This window comes from Drosophila mauritiana, chromosome 3R (genome assembly GCF_004382145.1).
Source record: "Drosophila mauritiana strain mau12 chromosome 3R, ASM438214v1, whole genome shotgun sequence".
Classification (NCBI taxonomy): Eukaryota; Metazoa; Arthropoda; class Insecta; order Diptera; family Drosophilidae; genus Drosophila; species Drosophila mauritiana.
In genome coordinates, this window is record NC_046670.1 from 8,132,512 (window position 1) to 8,146,679 (window position 14,168).

At 42.5% G+C, this 14,168-nt stretch overlaps 2 protein-coding genes across 4 annotated transcripts in view; both read left to right on the forward strand.

Moving 5' to 3' along the window:
• The first annotated feature begins 1,451 nt into the window (after positions 1–1,451).
• Positions 1,452–1,976, forward strand: LOC117144540. Of its 2 annotated transcripts, none has more exons than XM_033309774.1 (3): positions 1,452–1,556; positions 1,614–1,850; positions 1,904–1,976. In XM_033309774.1, exon 2 carries the CDS (start codon positions 1,630–1,632, stop codon positions 1,786–1,788), a length of 159 nt encoding a protein of 52 aa, XP_033165665.1. In that variant the 5' UTR covers positions 1,452–1,556; positions 1,614–1,629; the 3' UTR covers positions 1,789–1,850; positions 1,904–1,976. The 2 variants fall into 2 exon arrangements, with proteins under 2 accessions (XP_033165665.1, XP_033165666.1); XM_033309775.1 differs by having other exon boundaries at positions 1,901–1,971.
• Positions 1,977–4,380: 2,404 nt separating this feature from the next.
• The window catches only part of LOC117144643 (alpha-2Db adrenergic receptor), a 46,118-nt gene continuing 36,330 nt past the window's right edge, over positions 4,381–14,168 (forward strand). For both annotated transcript variants that reach the window (XM_033309938.1, XM_033309939.1), the window contains exon 1: positions 4,381–5,673. In XM_033309938.1, coding sequence (XP_033165829.1) covers positions 4,870–5,673 — 804 coding nt within the window. In that variant the 5' untranslated portion in view covers positions 4,381–4,869. The remainder of the gene's footprint in view (positions 5,674–14,168) is intronic.

Here is a 14,168-nt window from a genome sequence, read left to right on the forward strand (position 1 = left end):
GTTGGCAATTAATATAATTTAACGCCAGGCGATTGCCATTCCATTTAACACAAAATGCGAATTGATCCGACGCACTTATTTCCGCCGCGCCATGATAATATTTCTATAATATTTCGCTGTGAGCTGGGATATAAATAATTGGCGCTGACAGCTTGATAAATGGCTTTTCAGCCGAGCTAATGAAACTAAATTTCTGTAGAATTTCGGAGCGTTCTGTAGCGCGCTTTTAAATTAAGATAATGCAGCAGACGGTACGACGGGACCACGGTGCGTATGAGTAGCGCAATTTCCTGCCTGGCTGCTGCCATTTACCATTTACTGGGGCGCCTCACTTTTTTATTTTTTGCTGCCACAGCGTGCATGTGAGAATCTTTTAGCTACATTTCAGCCAGCTAATGCGAATGATAACGGCCATAATATATTTGCTGCCATTAGTGTGCGCTGCACTCGAGCATTCCTCAAAATGCGGCATTATCCAGCCGTAGTGCCACAACATTTTTAGGGACCTTTCTTTGCACAGTATTCGCGGCATTTTTGGTAACCGTGACAAAGCGCAGCGAGCTGCTGAGTGCTCAATTTATGGCCAGCACCCCTGCCCCACCGCTATTCCCCGCCAGATTTTGCCACGGCCCACAAAATCCGATTTCATTATGGAAAACGTGCGCCGAATTAAAAGTAGATTTAGCACAGTTACAACAAAGGACGAACTGTGGCGAGTGCCACGACAAACACTCAATGCAGTTCCATTCCTGGATGCCCATCGTCTTCCATTAGGAGCTCGCTCTGCACTTGGCGTAGTGCAACATGCAAGGGGAGCCAGGCGGAGAAATTGCAGTTGGAGCTCAGATATATGTGCATATAATTTAATGTATGCGCACTCGGATTGCACTGGCTTATCTGTGGATTTGCTGCACTAAAAATGAGCTTGGACTGCAAGTCGCAAGGTATAGCAACTAAAATATACAACCATTTTGTATGGGAATTGTATCTCTTAGATTTATGTATTAAAATTGTTTTTATTTTAAAGAAACTAATTTGAGACCTCTGCTGTTGAAAAGTTTAAGAAAGTCACAAAGTCCGGATTAAACTAGATTTTAAGCTCATTTGTTGAATTAATAAATCTTGTATAAATGACTATTACTACATTTTTGTAGCTTTTATAATTTTTTTTGTAACGAGTTCTGATTTACCATATAATGAAGGTTTTAAAAAAACCATTAGCGTCTGGCAATTTATTAAAATTATATTTTTATATGTATCTCACAATTAGTTTGTTTTAATCGGGCTTTCTGCACTCTTTAATTAGGATATAATAAAATAATTGTTTTGCTTAATTCAAATAAATAGAGCCTTTAAGTGCATCAAAGCCTACTATACTTATAATGATATATTTTTTACCATCTTATTAGCCTTGAGATTTAAATCAAGCCAACAATTTTTAGGTTGCCGATCGATCACCATATAGACCTCAGTTGAACATTGAATTTCGTACTCTTCGGACGGTAACGGTACTAAAAATTCCTAAATAAATTTCCTATTTTTTTCCGGCAAAACAAGTAACGTATTTTGATTGTACCCATATCTCTACTATGGCTAATGTCCAAGTTTTGCAGGACAAGTCAATTCACCATGTGCAGCTATCCTTGCTATCCTTGCGCCGCCTTGTGTCCCTGCGGAGGCAGTGGACCAAGTGGATTCTACGATCCGTGCTTTGGACCCTACAACGGACCATTTAACTCCTGGTGCGGGGCAAGTGGACCTGGTTTCTGGAGAGGTGGATGTTGCTAGTTTTGTCATGAGCCGTAGTCTTTTAGCTACTTTCTCACACGGAAAAATCGGAACTGCTGAACGTAAGCTTGACACACTTTTAAAAACTTTATTTTTAATGTAAAATTCAAAGCAGATCTCTTGCAAGGAAACTAAATTACCGTCCCGCATGAAGAGAGAAATGTTAATTAAATAAAGTGTTCAAAATACGTTTGTTATTATTGTAAGGGGGATCGTGAAGGGGGATACACTGTTTGCAAAATACAACTTTTAAATGCGAAAGCTTCCTTGATTTCAGGTTCAAGAATTTTGTGTCCTGTGCTCAGGACTCTACCTTCGCAGGCAGTTAACATAATCGGTTCTTGACAAGCAATCTTGCGCCATGCATTGAAGATGAAGATGTCCGCTGCCTGTCGCTTGTTGTTTCCGGATTTTGTCACTCCACGAAGTGCGTGGGATATAAATATGTATATATAGGTAGTCGGTCTCAGCTTGTTTGTCAGGAGACGGTCCTTTCGGATTTATTATGTTGATGCCGAGTCGCTGAAATGCCGATGTGTGCTGCGAGTAATTTGAAATTATGCGCGGCAACGCCACGACGTATGCTTAACATAATCAAATAACTCATACGCACCGTGTACACTTGATGAACAAGGCGATGTGCCAGCAGAGCTATAAAAGAAACGGAGAAGCAGCGAAGGTGAACAACTTCCAGTTCTCGACTTTTTCATTATCATAATTTCTAGTTGATTTCATTGAGCAGCAGCCAGCGGGAGGTAGGAAGCAGTGGTAACAACCTGTCTGCCCGATTGATACGCTCAAGTTCGCTTTTCAATTATGTGCCCAACAGACGTGACTATCGCGCATAATGTGCCTGATATGTTGGCGGCTGTTGTGCCGCCTTCCTTTTCAATGCCCGCACACCTTTTGCAGGTGGATGGCTTCATTACGCTTTTATTGGACAAACCCCTACTACCCTCAATTGAGAAGTGTTTAAAGGTGGGCCAACAGCCCGGCCAACAACTGGGCCCGTATGTGGGTTAAAACGAAAATGTAAACAAAAGGTAGCATCGCGCAAACATGGCCAGCGAATCTGGCCAGCAGCAATCCTTGGCAAACATATGCACGAAGCGGAGGTTCTTAGAAGTAAAAAAAAGGGATTCATTCGCAACCCCCTGGTAATGGCGAAACGTGAAAAGTGCTGCCACAAAAATAAGCTTCGGTTTTTGGTTTAGGCCACTGGGGCAAAGGCAAACAAAGCACAACAGAACGCGCAACACATTGGGGAATATTTTGGAAAATGGAACATCGAAATGGCCAGAGAGAATTTCCCCCAAAAACATTCGGAGAGCGAGAAAGAGGCGAATTTTCCGATGAACATGCACTTGTGGAACGTAGCGATGAAAAACAAAAGGAATGCGATACTAAACTTTTGTTTAATTGAGATAATAACAATCAGTTCGATCGACAACTAATGTAGTATGTAATCATTTGTATTAACGTAAATATAATATTATGCATATAATCATAATTACTGTATTTAGATTATTGTTTATACTATATTATTGATAAGATTATATGCAGATATATATTAACACTGAACATAGAAGTTTATTTAGACTATTTTTTAATTTGTATAAAAATGTTTAACATTAATAATTTCTATATGATGTGATTATTTTAATAATAATCTTATTAATCTAGCTATTCAATTTACCTTTCAGTCTCTGAGCTACTTGCCGTGTATACAAATAGATAATGATATTGACCAACGCTAAACAAAGTTTAAGATAGTAATTATTTTCCACATTTTATAATTGCTTTTTTGCCCATAACTGCCGGCTTCGTTATTTATTCGAGCGCAATTTCGTTGTATTGTTTGCTTAGCTAGAAATTTAATCTGTTGACACCGCAACACTTGCCAATGGAACTGGTAAACAAAGGCGACCACTGCAAGTGCGGGACACTCAAGATGAGCATTTCAGATGAAGCGCACAAACCAAATGGAATACGGCACCCTCAATTTGGATCCCATAGAGCGTCGGAAAATCGCTGAGAGAGAGAGAGAGAGAGCGAGAGAGCGAGCGGAAAAATTGGAGAGAATTTCCCACGGTGGAAAACGACAACAAACGAACGAATGCTGCCGCACACAACCGAAGCCACTGGCTGTTGTGGACGGCGATTTTGGTAGCAAGCTGGGCGACTGGGCGATGAATCCGCCAGCGGATGGCGTTCAGTTAGGATGTGCAGTTCCAGCGGTGCGAACGTGTTCCGGGCGCGCCAATTGGCCAAGTAGCCGAAAGCAGCCAAAAGAGCCAACCCATTTCAGCCGGAACGGCAACAGTTTTCACCTCGAAGACAGCGCCAAAATATGCCAACGCCTGATTGAGGGCCAAAATCGCGGTCGCGCGTTTTTGTGTAAATAAACAGAAAACATCAGATCAGAAACCACATTGAAATCAAATTCAAAGTCGAGCGGAACAAAAACATCAGCGCATCGTTTATCACAGAGAATAAGATACAGATTCGCACAATTTATTTTTCGGTTTCAGTGGAAGAGCACAAGTTATTCACATTTGTTTTACTTAATGCCAGCGTGCGGAGTGTCTGACCGATGAGTCGGCCAGCAGCGAACGCGTAACGCATACGCCATGTGAGCCGGATCGATGGGATCGTACTCCGGCCAAGCCACAATGCCATCCTCCTGTAAATAGCCAGCAGCCTTTTCTACTCGCGTCTCTGTCAAATGTGTGTCCGTGTATCCGCCACTGTATATACTGTAGACTCTCATTGTTTAAACCACAATAAAAAACGAAACCAAGCAAAGAATAAATAAATATTTAAAAAAAATATAAACGCGCGTGTTTTGGCCACAGAACGCGCAGCACACACAAGTTTCGGTGCAAAAACGGGTATAAATAAGCGAAATAATTATATGCGAATGCTGTAGGAATAGTTAAATTATTAGGATTAATCGATTGGAATTTCGCGCGCAATAAGAACTAATTATAAACACGGGCAGCATGGGACCAATCAGACTCTAGAGCTAGCCACGCATCCACAAAGTTAGTTGGACGAACGCCGGTCACGATCACGATCACAATGGATTATAGCCGACTGAATGCCAACATCAATACGGGCAACATCAGCACCGATGACTTTCTGGCCGTCTTCTCGACCGGAAAGCCACCGGACAATGCCACCCTCAATCCGCCCCTGCTCAGTGTCGATGGTCAGCTGACGCTGCCGCCGGGATCGGGATATGTCAATGTCAACGATACGATATTCTTCCTGAATGGCAGCTTCTACAACAGCAGCCTGCAGCTGGCGGCGGGTTTCTATAATCAAAGCAGTGCTTCCGGGGCGACAGCGGGCAATCTGACCAATCCGAATCACACAGAAGTCCACTGGGATGGCCGGTATCCCAGTGGATATACGCTTACGCACATCGTGATCGCCTCCATCATTGTGACCATCCTGATGATCATCATCGTGGTGGGCAACATGCTGGTGATCATAGCCATTGCCACGGAGAAGTCGTTGAAGAATATACAGAACTGGTTCATTGCCTCGTTGGCGGTGGCCGACTTCTTTCTGGGCCTCATCATCATGCCATTCTCGCTGGCCAATGAGCTGATGGGCTACTGGATCTTCGGCAGCTGGTGGTGCGACATTCACTCCGCAATGGATGTACTCCTCTGCACCGCCTCGATCATGAACCTGTGCCTCATCTCGCTGGACCGCTACTGGAGCATCACCAAGGCCGTCGACTATCTGAAGTCGAGAACGCCGGCGCGAGCCGCCGTCATGATCACGGCGGTCTGGATTATGTCCGCCCTCATCTGCATACCGCCGCTCCTCGGCTGGAAGGTGAAGATGCCCGAGGGACCGCTGCCCAAGTGCGAGGTAAGTGGCAAGTGGTGCTCCTAAGTGGCGCAATAATCCACATCCCATGCGAAATTGACGCCAATTGACGGCAATTGACGTTGCCCCACCGACAATCGAACAATGAAAATTCAGACACGGGTTGTGGAATTGAAAAGCATCGTGTGTGTTGCCCAATTGGCTGTTTTCTAGATGATGTGTATGGAATATGGAGGATTACTTAACTTTAATGAAATTCCATTAATCAAACCATAATCCACGGTTTGGCTTATAAATATCTTCAAATTACTTGAATAGCAAGAAAATTTTCTTTATAAACCACCACAGATTTATCGTTAAAACGCACAGCCTTTAAGCACTATTATTTTTTACGAACTTTGTTGATGTTTTTCAACAAGGCGTATATTTAGCTTAGCTTAGCTTTCAGGTCTCAAAATGTTTACAAAAAAGTCTTTATAAAGTAGCTGAGATGAAAAAGATGTTTGGCACATAATGGCATGTTTATTTTCTTACCAGTCTGGGAACATCTGTACAAAAATAGGCCAAATGTATTCATAAATTATTTCCGTAATGTCTTAATAATTTACCGTGGCTATTTTAAGCAATATTTTCTAGCCCGATATAGCCACTTTTTGCACGTCAATAGATGGCATCGCTGCCGAGTACTTATATTTGCGAACAATAAAGCGGTGAATGGCTAAAATGCTGGCCAAAAGCTCGGCTAGCAACATGCAAAGCGCAAAATTGCGGCCTCTTTCTATGCAAATTTGCAAGTTGTCGGCACGATTGTCAGATGATTCAGCGATGCCTTGGCTGTTGGTGGAAACCAACCCACATTCACATCCCCTCGATTCTTGGGTCACGCAGGGAATAAACGCAGAAATATTTATGCATATGAGTGGTGGCTACATTCGGAGTGTGTCTAATTCCGCCAGCTGGAGGCCCCCGACTGCCTAATACAGATGCAAACGACTCTAAGCCAGGTCCCAAAAAGTAGGCTATAATGCATAAAAATATGCGCATTATCATGCGGGTTTGCCAGTTGCTGAATTTGAATTTCTGTGGAGCACAGACCACCATGCATAGAAGCCTTTCAGTGTGCATGTGTGCCTGTTTGTGGGGCAAAAGCGTAACAAACTAGCTGGAAAATTCAGAAGAGAAATTCCCCCCATCCAAGGCAAGACAAAACATCAGTAGCTGCCACAAGCTGCCTCGTTTTTTCGGGAAAATTCCTTAAATTTTGCCACAAATTGAAAACGTCCTTCACTAGGGAATCAATCGATGCAGTCACTCACACACTCGCCGAAGTCAACGAGAAAAACGCTCAATCACAACGACTGACTGAATGACTGAATGACTGACTGACCCCTTCGACTGCTGGCTGCTATTGGCACAGAATTCGCTTTTGGCCCCCCCAGGAATTCCAGCTTTAAGTGGCCATTTTGCGCAATGGAACTCAGCAGTGGCAAACAATTTAAATCGTTTAAAAAACTTTACACCGAAAAGCTGTGCCAGTGAATGAAAGTGGCCAGTGGTGGGTTAAACCACAATATTATTTATTGCAATCATGATAAATGCGAAGCAAAATGGAAAATGCAAATAGCCCAGGGCATTCCCCTCCATATCGTTTCTATCTGTATCTCGCCTGTCTCCAGAATTCTTGATTAATTTTTATATTTTCCCTCCACACACACATTGGACAGCAAATAAAAAGCAGAAAAAAATGAGAACATAATAAAGTAGCAGAATATAATAATAGAGTGGATGGCGAACGAAAATGTCCTAATATAGAGGACTGCTTACGTAAAGTTTGCCATTCAAATTAACCTTGAGACAATAAAGGCGCTGGAAAGTGGGACGAAGGCACTTACTTACGATGGCCAGCGTCCAGTTTCGCATATTCCGGCCAAATGCTGGCACATTAATCAAGCCTAAGTGGCCCGGATAAAGTTCCAGCTACGGCGAATGAGCAAACATGTTTTTAGCCCAATTTTAAGCAGTCTAAACAGCACAAAATGACAATTTATAATGGTCAAACTTTTGTACTTACGGACATGAGTTGGCCAGTTCTACGACGCTTAAAGCCATCGACTAACTTCTGAATCCTTACTCCACCTTATTCCGGGCACTCAAATTAGCATGTTGACAACAAGTGCCACATCAACCGGAGAAATCCACTTCACCTATCAACTATCAACCGACTACTCTGATAAAAAAGAAAGATACATCTATTTTTCAATCAGTTACATTCTACGTAAATGTATCTCGCAGATGGTAGAATTATACCAGTTAGAGGTTTGCAGTTATATATAATTTCGGTTTTACTTAGATTAAAATTGACGACTGGCCAATAAATGTAATACAAATAACTAAAATTTTGACCTCTAACTTTAAACATTGTATTTATACTTATAAATAGGTTTTTAAATGAATTACTTCTTAATTTGTTGTAATTTTATGTCTACTCGCATATTTCTGGATATAAAAATAATTTTTCTGTGTGTTTGAACAGATACATTTGTTATTTGCAATTGATATTCCTTCAGAATCCTTTACGACTGGTAACTTCCTCCTGCATCAGCGGGTAACCAGTTGAAATTGATTTTTCGCCGAGCAAACGAGCTCTGTCCAATCATTAAGCAAGTCTCTCCCCTGTCGACATTGGCCTTGTCCGGGGTTGGCATGTGAAACCCCCAATTTGGCGGCCCAACAGCCGACGGAGAAGGATGAGTACGTGGCTGGGTAGGAGCAGGTGGCGGAGCAGGGCACGCGGAGGCCGAAGTGGCATGGCCTGGTGAACATTTTAATTATGACACCATGTTGACATGTACAAAATTGTTGTTCGCCGCCGCCGTCGTCGTCATCGTCGCACATTGAACCGCAATACAAGCCGCTGGGGAGGTGGACAAAAAAGTGGCGGGGTTGATTTGACACTTGCCTGCTCGATTTAATTAATAAAATGGCATTTTAGAGCGCTATGACGCTGATTTCGAGCCACGAACTATTTTTGGCCTTTTTGTTTTTTGCAAGCCTCCAAGGAGGAGGAGGAGGTGGTGGAATACACTTGGGCAGGCGCATTTAATTGACATAATCTGGCAGCGGCGATGAAAGTTTGCGCTCCCCCTGATTAATGCCGTACCTAATGAGGTATATCCCGATATGGATGCGTGTGGGTGGATTCGTTATTTTTGGACGCATAATTTGGTGGCCCGCGGCGTGGCCCAAAAATCAACTGGCATTGTTCGCTGCCCACGTAATGGCTGCAATTTCACACAGCCAGCTCAAGAATCTGGAGGGCCAACAAATCTACAAATAAACATACAAAAGAACGCTTATTGAATGAAGTGAAGGGCGGCCGCTGGTTCTTGAGAAATTCTAATTCCAAGGAACTACATTATTCACTGCTCGTCCCATGGCGCTGGAGCCCTTGTGTCCTTTGTGCAGCTGGCTCAGTGGCAAAGGGTCGCACAATGGACCTTATTATAATCCGTAAAGGGCCAAACACTTTATTGAAATATTAATCGAATATTATATACCATTTTACGGAACATGCACAAAAGCCAGCCAACACACAATGGCGCAACAAATGGCCAGGATCAAAAGTGCGGCTCAATCGGCTTTTGGCCCCCATTTTCTCAGTCTTGTGGGCCATAGAAATCGCAGTGAAAGTTTTGAGTAGTTAAGACAAAAACGTGGAGCTTGGTGTGGGTATTATGTGTGTGCTCAAATTACGGGGCCAACAGTGCGTATGTGTAATGTGATGATATGCGGCAGCGCAATAACGACTTAAGTCATTGCCTAAGTAGCTCATTAGCGTCAGTTTTTTTTTTTTTTGTGCCCAGCTCAGGCACTTTAAAGGAAATTAAGAGAGTGGCGCGGAGGGCATGGCAAAAACGCCAGTTTTCCTAATAATGGCTGCTGCTTTTCTCCAACAACCTCAATGTCGTGGCCGGCGGCAGTCGGGCTGCCAAGGGCTTTAAGTTGACATTGAGCCTGGACAAGTCCACGTCCACGTCCACGTCCAGGACCACCACTATTTTCAGTCCACCAGAGGCAGAGTGTGTGCGTGAGCCTGGGCACTTTTGATATTTTCTCATTATTCCATGTACATGTGCATGCTGAGGCTGTAATTCTCGTTAGGTCTTTGTTACATTTCATACACTTGACTTGCTTGGCTCGGCTTGAAGACTGTTTGTTGTTTCTGTACTTACATTTGCCTTCCCAGACGCGCGCATGTGTGCGAGTGTAGTAGCCCTTTATGTTGGCTAAAGTATTTTACATTTTTTCCATTCATTTTTTTTTTGGGCAGCATTTTCATGCAAAAGCAAAGAAATGCCAGGACTCGCTACGAAAGAAAAAAATGGTTCAACAGCAGTGAGCTAATGGGCTTAGTCCTTGAGATACTTTCCCTGGGCGGGTTCGGGCATGCTTGTGTATCTTGCCCTGCACTTGGGGAAAATATCAAGTATTTTGCTAGTTTGCAAAGTTGTACACATTATGGATTGCACATATTTTCATGGTAAACAATTTCATGGCTTTGCTGCTGTTGCTTTAACTTTTCCCGCATGAGATTTCAGTGAATAATTTATAATTTAAGCCTGTTGTTTAAATTTAAAACTGATTGCCAATTGCACAACGGACTAATTGTTTTCCTGTTGAGTTCATATGTAATGCATAACTAGTAATCGAATTTAAAGCTCAGAAGAGGCATTTATTTAAAAAGGTATTCATGCAATGTTTTTTTCTTTCACTGCATTGTGTAGCTTAGTGTATTTACTATGTGCCCCTTACCACGTTTCCACATCGTTGGAAAAGTTCACTTTTCTCGGCCATTAGGGTTTGAAATGGCTTTTAAGATCATAATCAGTGGCATTTATTTTTCGAGCGGCAGCCAGGAGTTTTTGGGAGCGGAGACAGCAACATTTACGCATTGAACTGCGTTATTACATCCTTGATTTGTTTATAACAGGAAATTATTAAAGAAAATATATACGAGCCCAACAGTTGGGGGGAAAAAATCGGAACAGAATCAAACAGCAAGCAAACGCCCCGTTTACATTCCCTTATTTTTGGCCAACTTAAATCGTTTGCTAATTTCCGCTCGTCGCGCACTCATCGCAGCTGACATTACATTGCACAGATACACAGATACAGATAGAATGTTGTTTGTGTAGCGCCAAACAACTGGCGGCAATGCGAAAAAATGAAATGAAACACACACAGAGGACATCGTGTGCCTTTGAATGCCCGCCACACCACAAGGCATATGCCTTGGCATTTTATGCGTAGCATAGGCAAATATTGACATTTTAGCTTATGGCGCACGCACCACTAACTGGCGCCCAACGTTTTTTTTTTCACCAGCTCCCTCGCAGCTCGCAGCTCCAAGCTCCAACTCCTATCGTTTGGTTAAATTAAATTACTGTGCAATTCTTTCCGGATGCTTTTGGGTTTTTCTCTGCAATAGTATGTGTGACTCGTTATTGTGAGTGCCTCACGTATGCCATTTGTGGTCTTCCCATACATACAAAGAAATGCACTTGTTCTTTAACTATTAACCATTAACAGGCCTGTTTTAGAAATCATTTGTCATAATATTTATGAACGAGCAACTTTCCTGATTTACATTTGAAGATTACTGAAAGAGTAATCTTCTAATAGAAAGAAGTTTCCCCTAAATGTAAGCTGAACCATTAAGCATAAATGGCTTTCCCTTTCCAATCTAAGATTATATATAAATATGCTTTAAATTACAATTCCATCACAATTATAATGAAAATTGTTCTCTGTGTGCAGTGCTTACTTCTCAACCCAGATTTCATCTCCAACCGCTCAACTGCCATGTGCAGTGCAGCCGCTCATTGGCATTTGTCATGCCCGGGCAGAAACTTAAAGTCGGCACAAGTTGAACTTCACTTGGAGCAGGACCCGTATCCGGATATGTATGGCACAAGCCTGCTACTCCGGCTCCAGGGGCTTATCCCCCACATCCCTTATCATGGCTGTCGCGTGTTTCGCCAATGGCTTCTTTTTGTACTCCTCCTCATATTTTTTCTTTTTTTTTCTGTGAAGGGGAGCGCGTGTGCCTGGCAGCTGTGGGAACTTTTCGTGCTGCTGGCTCCGTCGGTTTGATTAAAATAAAGCCAAGTTTCTAAGCCCGGATTAGTGTCCGAATTATTATTATTTTTTCATTCTTCTCTCTGTTATTTTTTCGGTGGCCAACGCGTTCTCAGTCAATTGTTCGGCTTCGTGGCTTAGTCAGCTGGCGTTTATTTATTTATTTATTTTGTGCGCTCCATAGACGTTGCTTAAAGTCGCCTCGTTTGTTCTTTGCACAATTTGCATTGCTTACTCACGGAGGCAGTCTGAAAAGTTTTTTATTGCATTCCATAAAATGCAGGAATGGGTCCTGGAGCAAAAACAGGCACCAAATTCCCACATTTGTTGCTTTGCCCCTTATCGCATCAAGTACTTTGCCCCACAAAGTTTGGCTCAGATACCCTATACATCGTACACATTTACATTACATATATGCCTGCAACTCTGTGTGTGTGAGCTGATGTCATCTCGTATGAAATATAATTCCTTCGAAAAAGTTTAATGTCATTATTTTTGTTTCGGATGCTGGGCTCGTACCAAAAGCGTCTGGGAATTTCGCACGCGTATTAACTTTCGCTTGCCAACAGGCAAGAAGATCATAACGAGGCTTAAACCAGTGGCCACCGAATGCCAGCCGAAGCAGATTTTGTATTTATGAGCTTGCCACAAGAATCTTGGCCCTATCCGCTGCCAAAGTAAATTATATTCGCCAAAATAAATTGAACAAAACAGGCCGCAGAAGCTGGGCAAATTGAAGATGGGCGAAAAACAGACGGAGATAAAAGCAAAACTCTTTTACAATTGACTTGCGTTCCGCTGATGCTAATTGAATTAAAATCCATTGGAAAGTTGTTGTCTGCACGCTCTTTGGCCTTAAGGAATAAACGGGAAACTCAACTGGATGGGAAAGACATTGCACAGAGAAAAAAGTGTAGTGTAGTACCAAAAAAATGTATAAGAAAATAGGTATCCAAAGCGGAGACATATCTTTATATTTTATTTTTATTAATAAATTCTTGCATTATTTTATTTTCCAAGATTATTGTAAAAGTTTATTTTGCTGGCCATCTGAAAGGGTCAAAGTTAATTTATTGCCGAACGAATTGCGAACATTCTGTCAAAGTTTTTGATTTTTTTTGGGCAAACTGCTTTGCAATCGTAAAGTCAAATGGCGCCTAATTGGCAAAACAAGCGGAAAATCGCAAATTAAAACAGAATCTCACCAAGTCCGAGTCAAAGTTGGAAATAAATTTGTCTTGGCCACTCTTCTGAGGGACCGTGCAACACAAATAAAACAAATTGCGCATACGCCCCGCAGCCGCTTTAGTTCTGCCCTGTGATTTTCACTGCCGACTGGCGGCGCTCTCTTTATTAAAGGAAATCAAATAAAATGAAATGAAATATTTACCATGCCCTCTGCGCTACTCCCATTCAATTTGAGCAAAAGGCAAATGCCTGTCGCCTTGGATTCCGTTGGCCAAATGCCAGCATGTTGGCCATAATTAGAGAGTAAGCCCAGGCTGCACTTCATTTTACACGCATGACCCAACACCAAATGCCGTTCGATACGATCGTATAATTCTTTAGCGAAAAAAAAGGGGCAAGAGACCGATACCGAATCGAAAAAATCGCTTGACATTTATGACAACATTTGCCCACATGAACGCCATAAATTAGCTTCACGCAAAAACTTTGCGCCATCCGCTGTCATAACAATGTCAAAACTTAAATATTGACAATGCCATTCACATCGACATCGGATCGCATTGCCGTGCACCGCTCTGTTTAGCCGCGCTCGGCTTTATGGCAACGCATAATTTAACCATATTCTCGCCGAGAAAACCCTTTCACACGCCATGGACTCTCGGCGGAGACTTTCACTTTGGTTTTCGGTTTTTCGGTTTCAGCAGCTTTTGCTGGCTTTTATGTGCAAATTGCGAGCAGTAAATAAAAATAAATGAGTATGAAAATTTTTTTTTACCCCTATCAGCAGTATTTTTTTATTTGCTCGCCGAGAGTTCAAGACCATGTGGTGTAGGTCGCTGGTCCCACTCCACTCCACGCTGGCACCTCCTCCATAATAATCGTAATGAATGGCTTATCACGCCAGCTGGCGTTGTCACCCATCGTCATGGCCATATAGCCATCGTCTGACGCCTTTGTTGGTTCGATATATGTGTGTGTGTGGGTGGGCGGGAATCGCGGGAAATTGTTAATAAACGAAAGAGTTGTGCAGTTGAAGGAGCAGGCATCCCGGCGGCAACTCCTCGCACGATTCGACAATAAAATTAAATTTAGCAATTCAATTTAATGCGTTATTTGTCGTAAATTTTTACCGTGCCGGGCATATTGATTTACTTTCACTTAAGCCAACGAATGTTGAAAGCTGGAACTGGAAAACAAGCAGGCTGAGATAA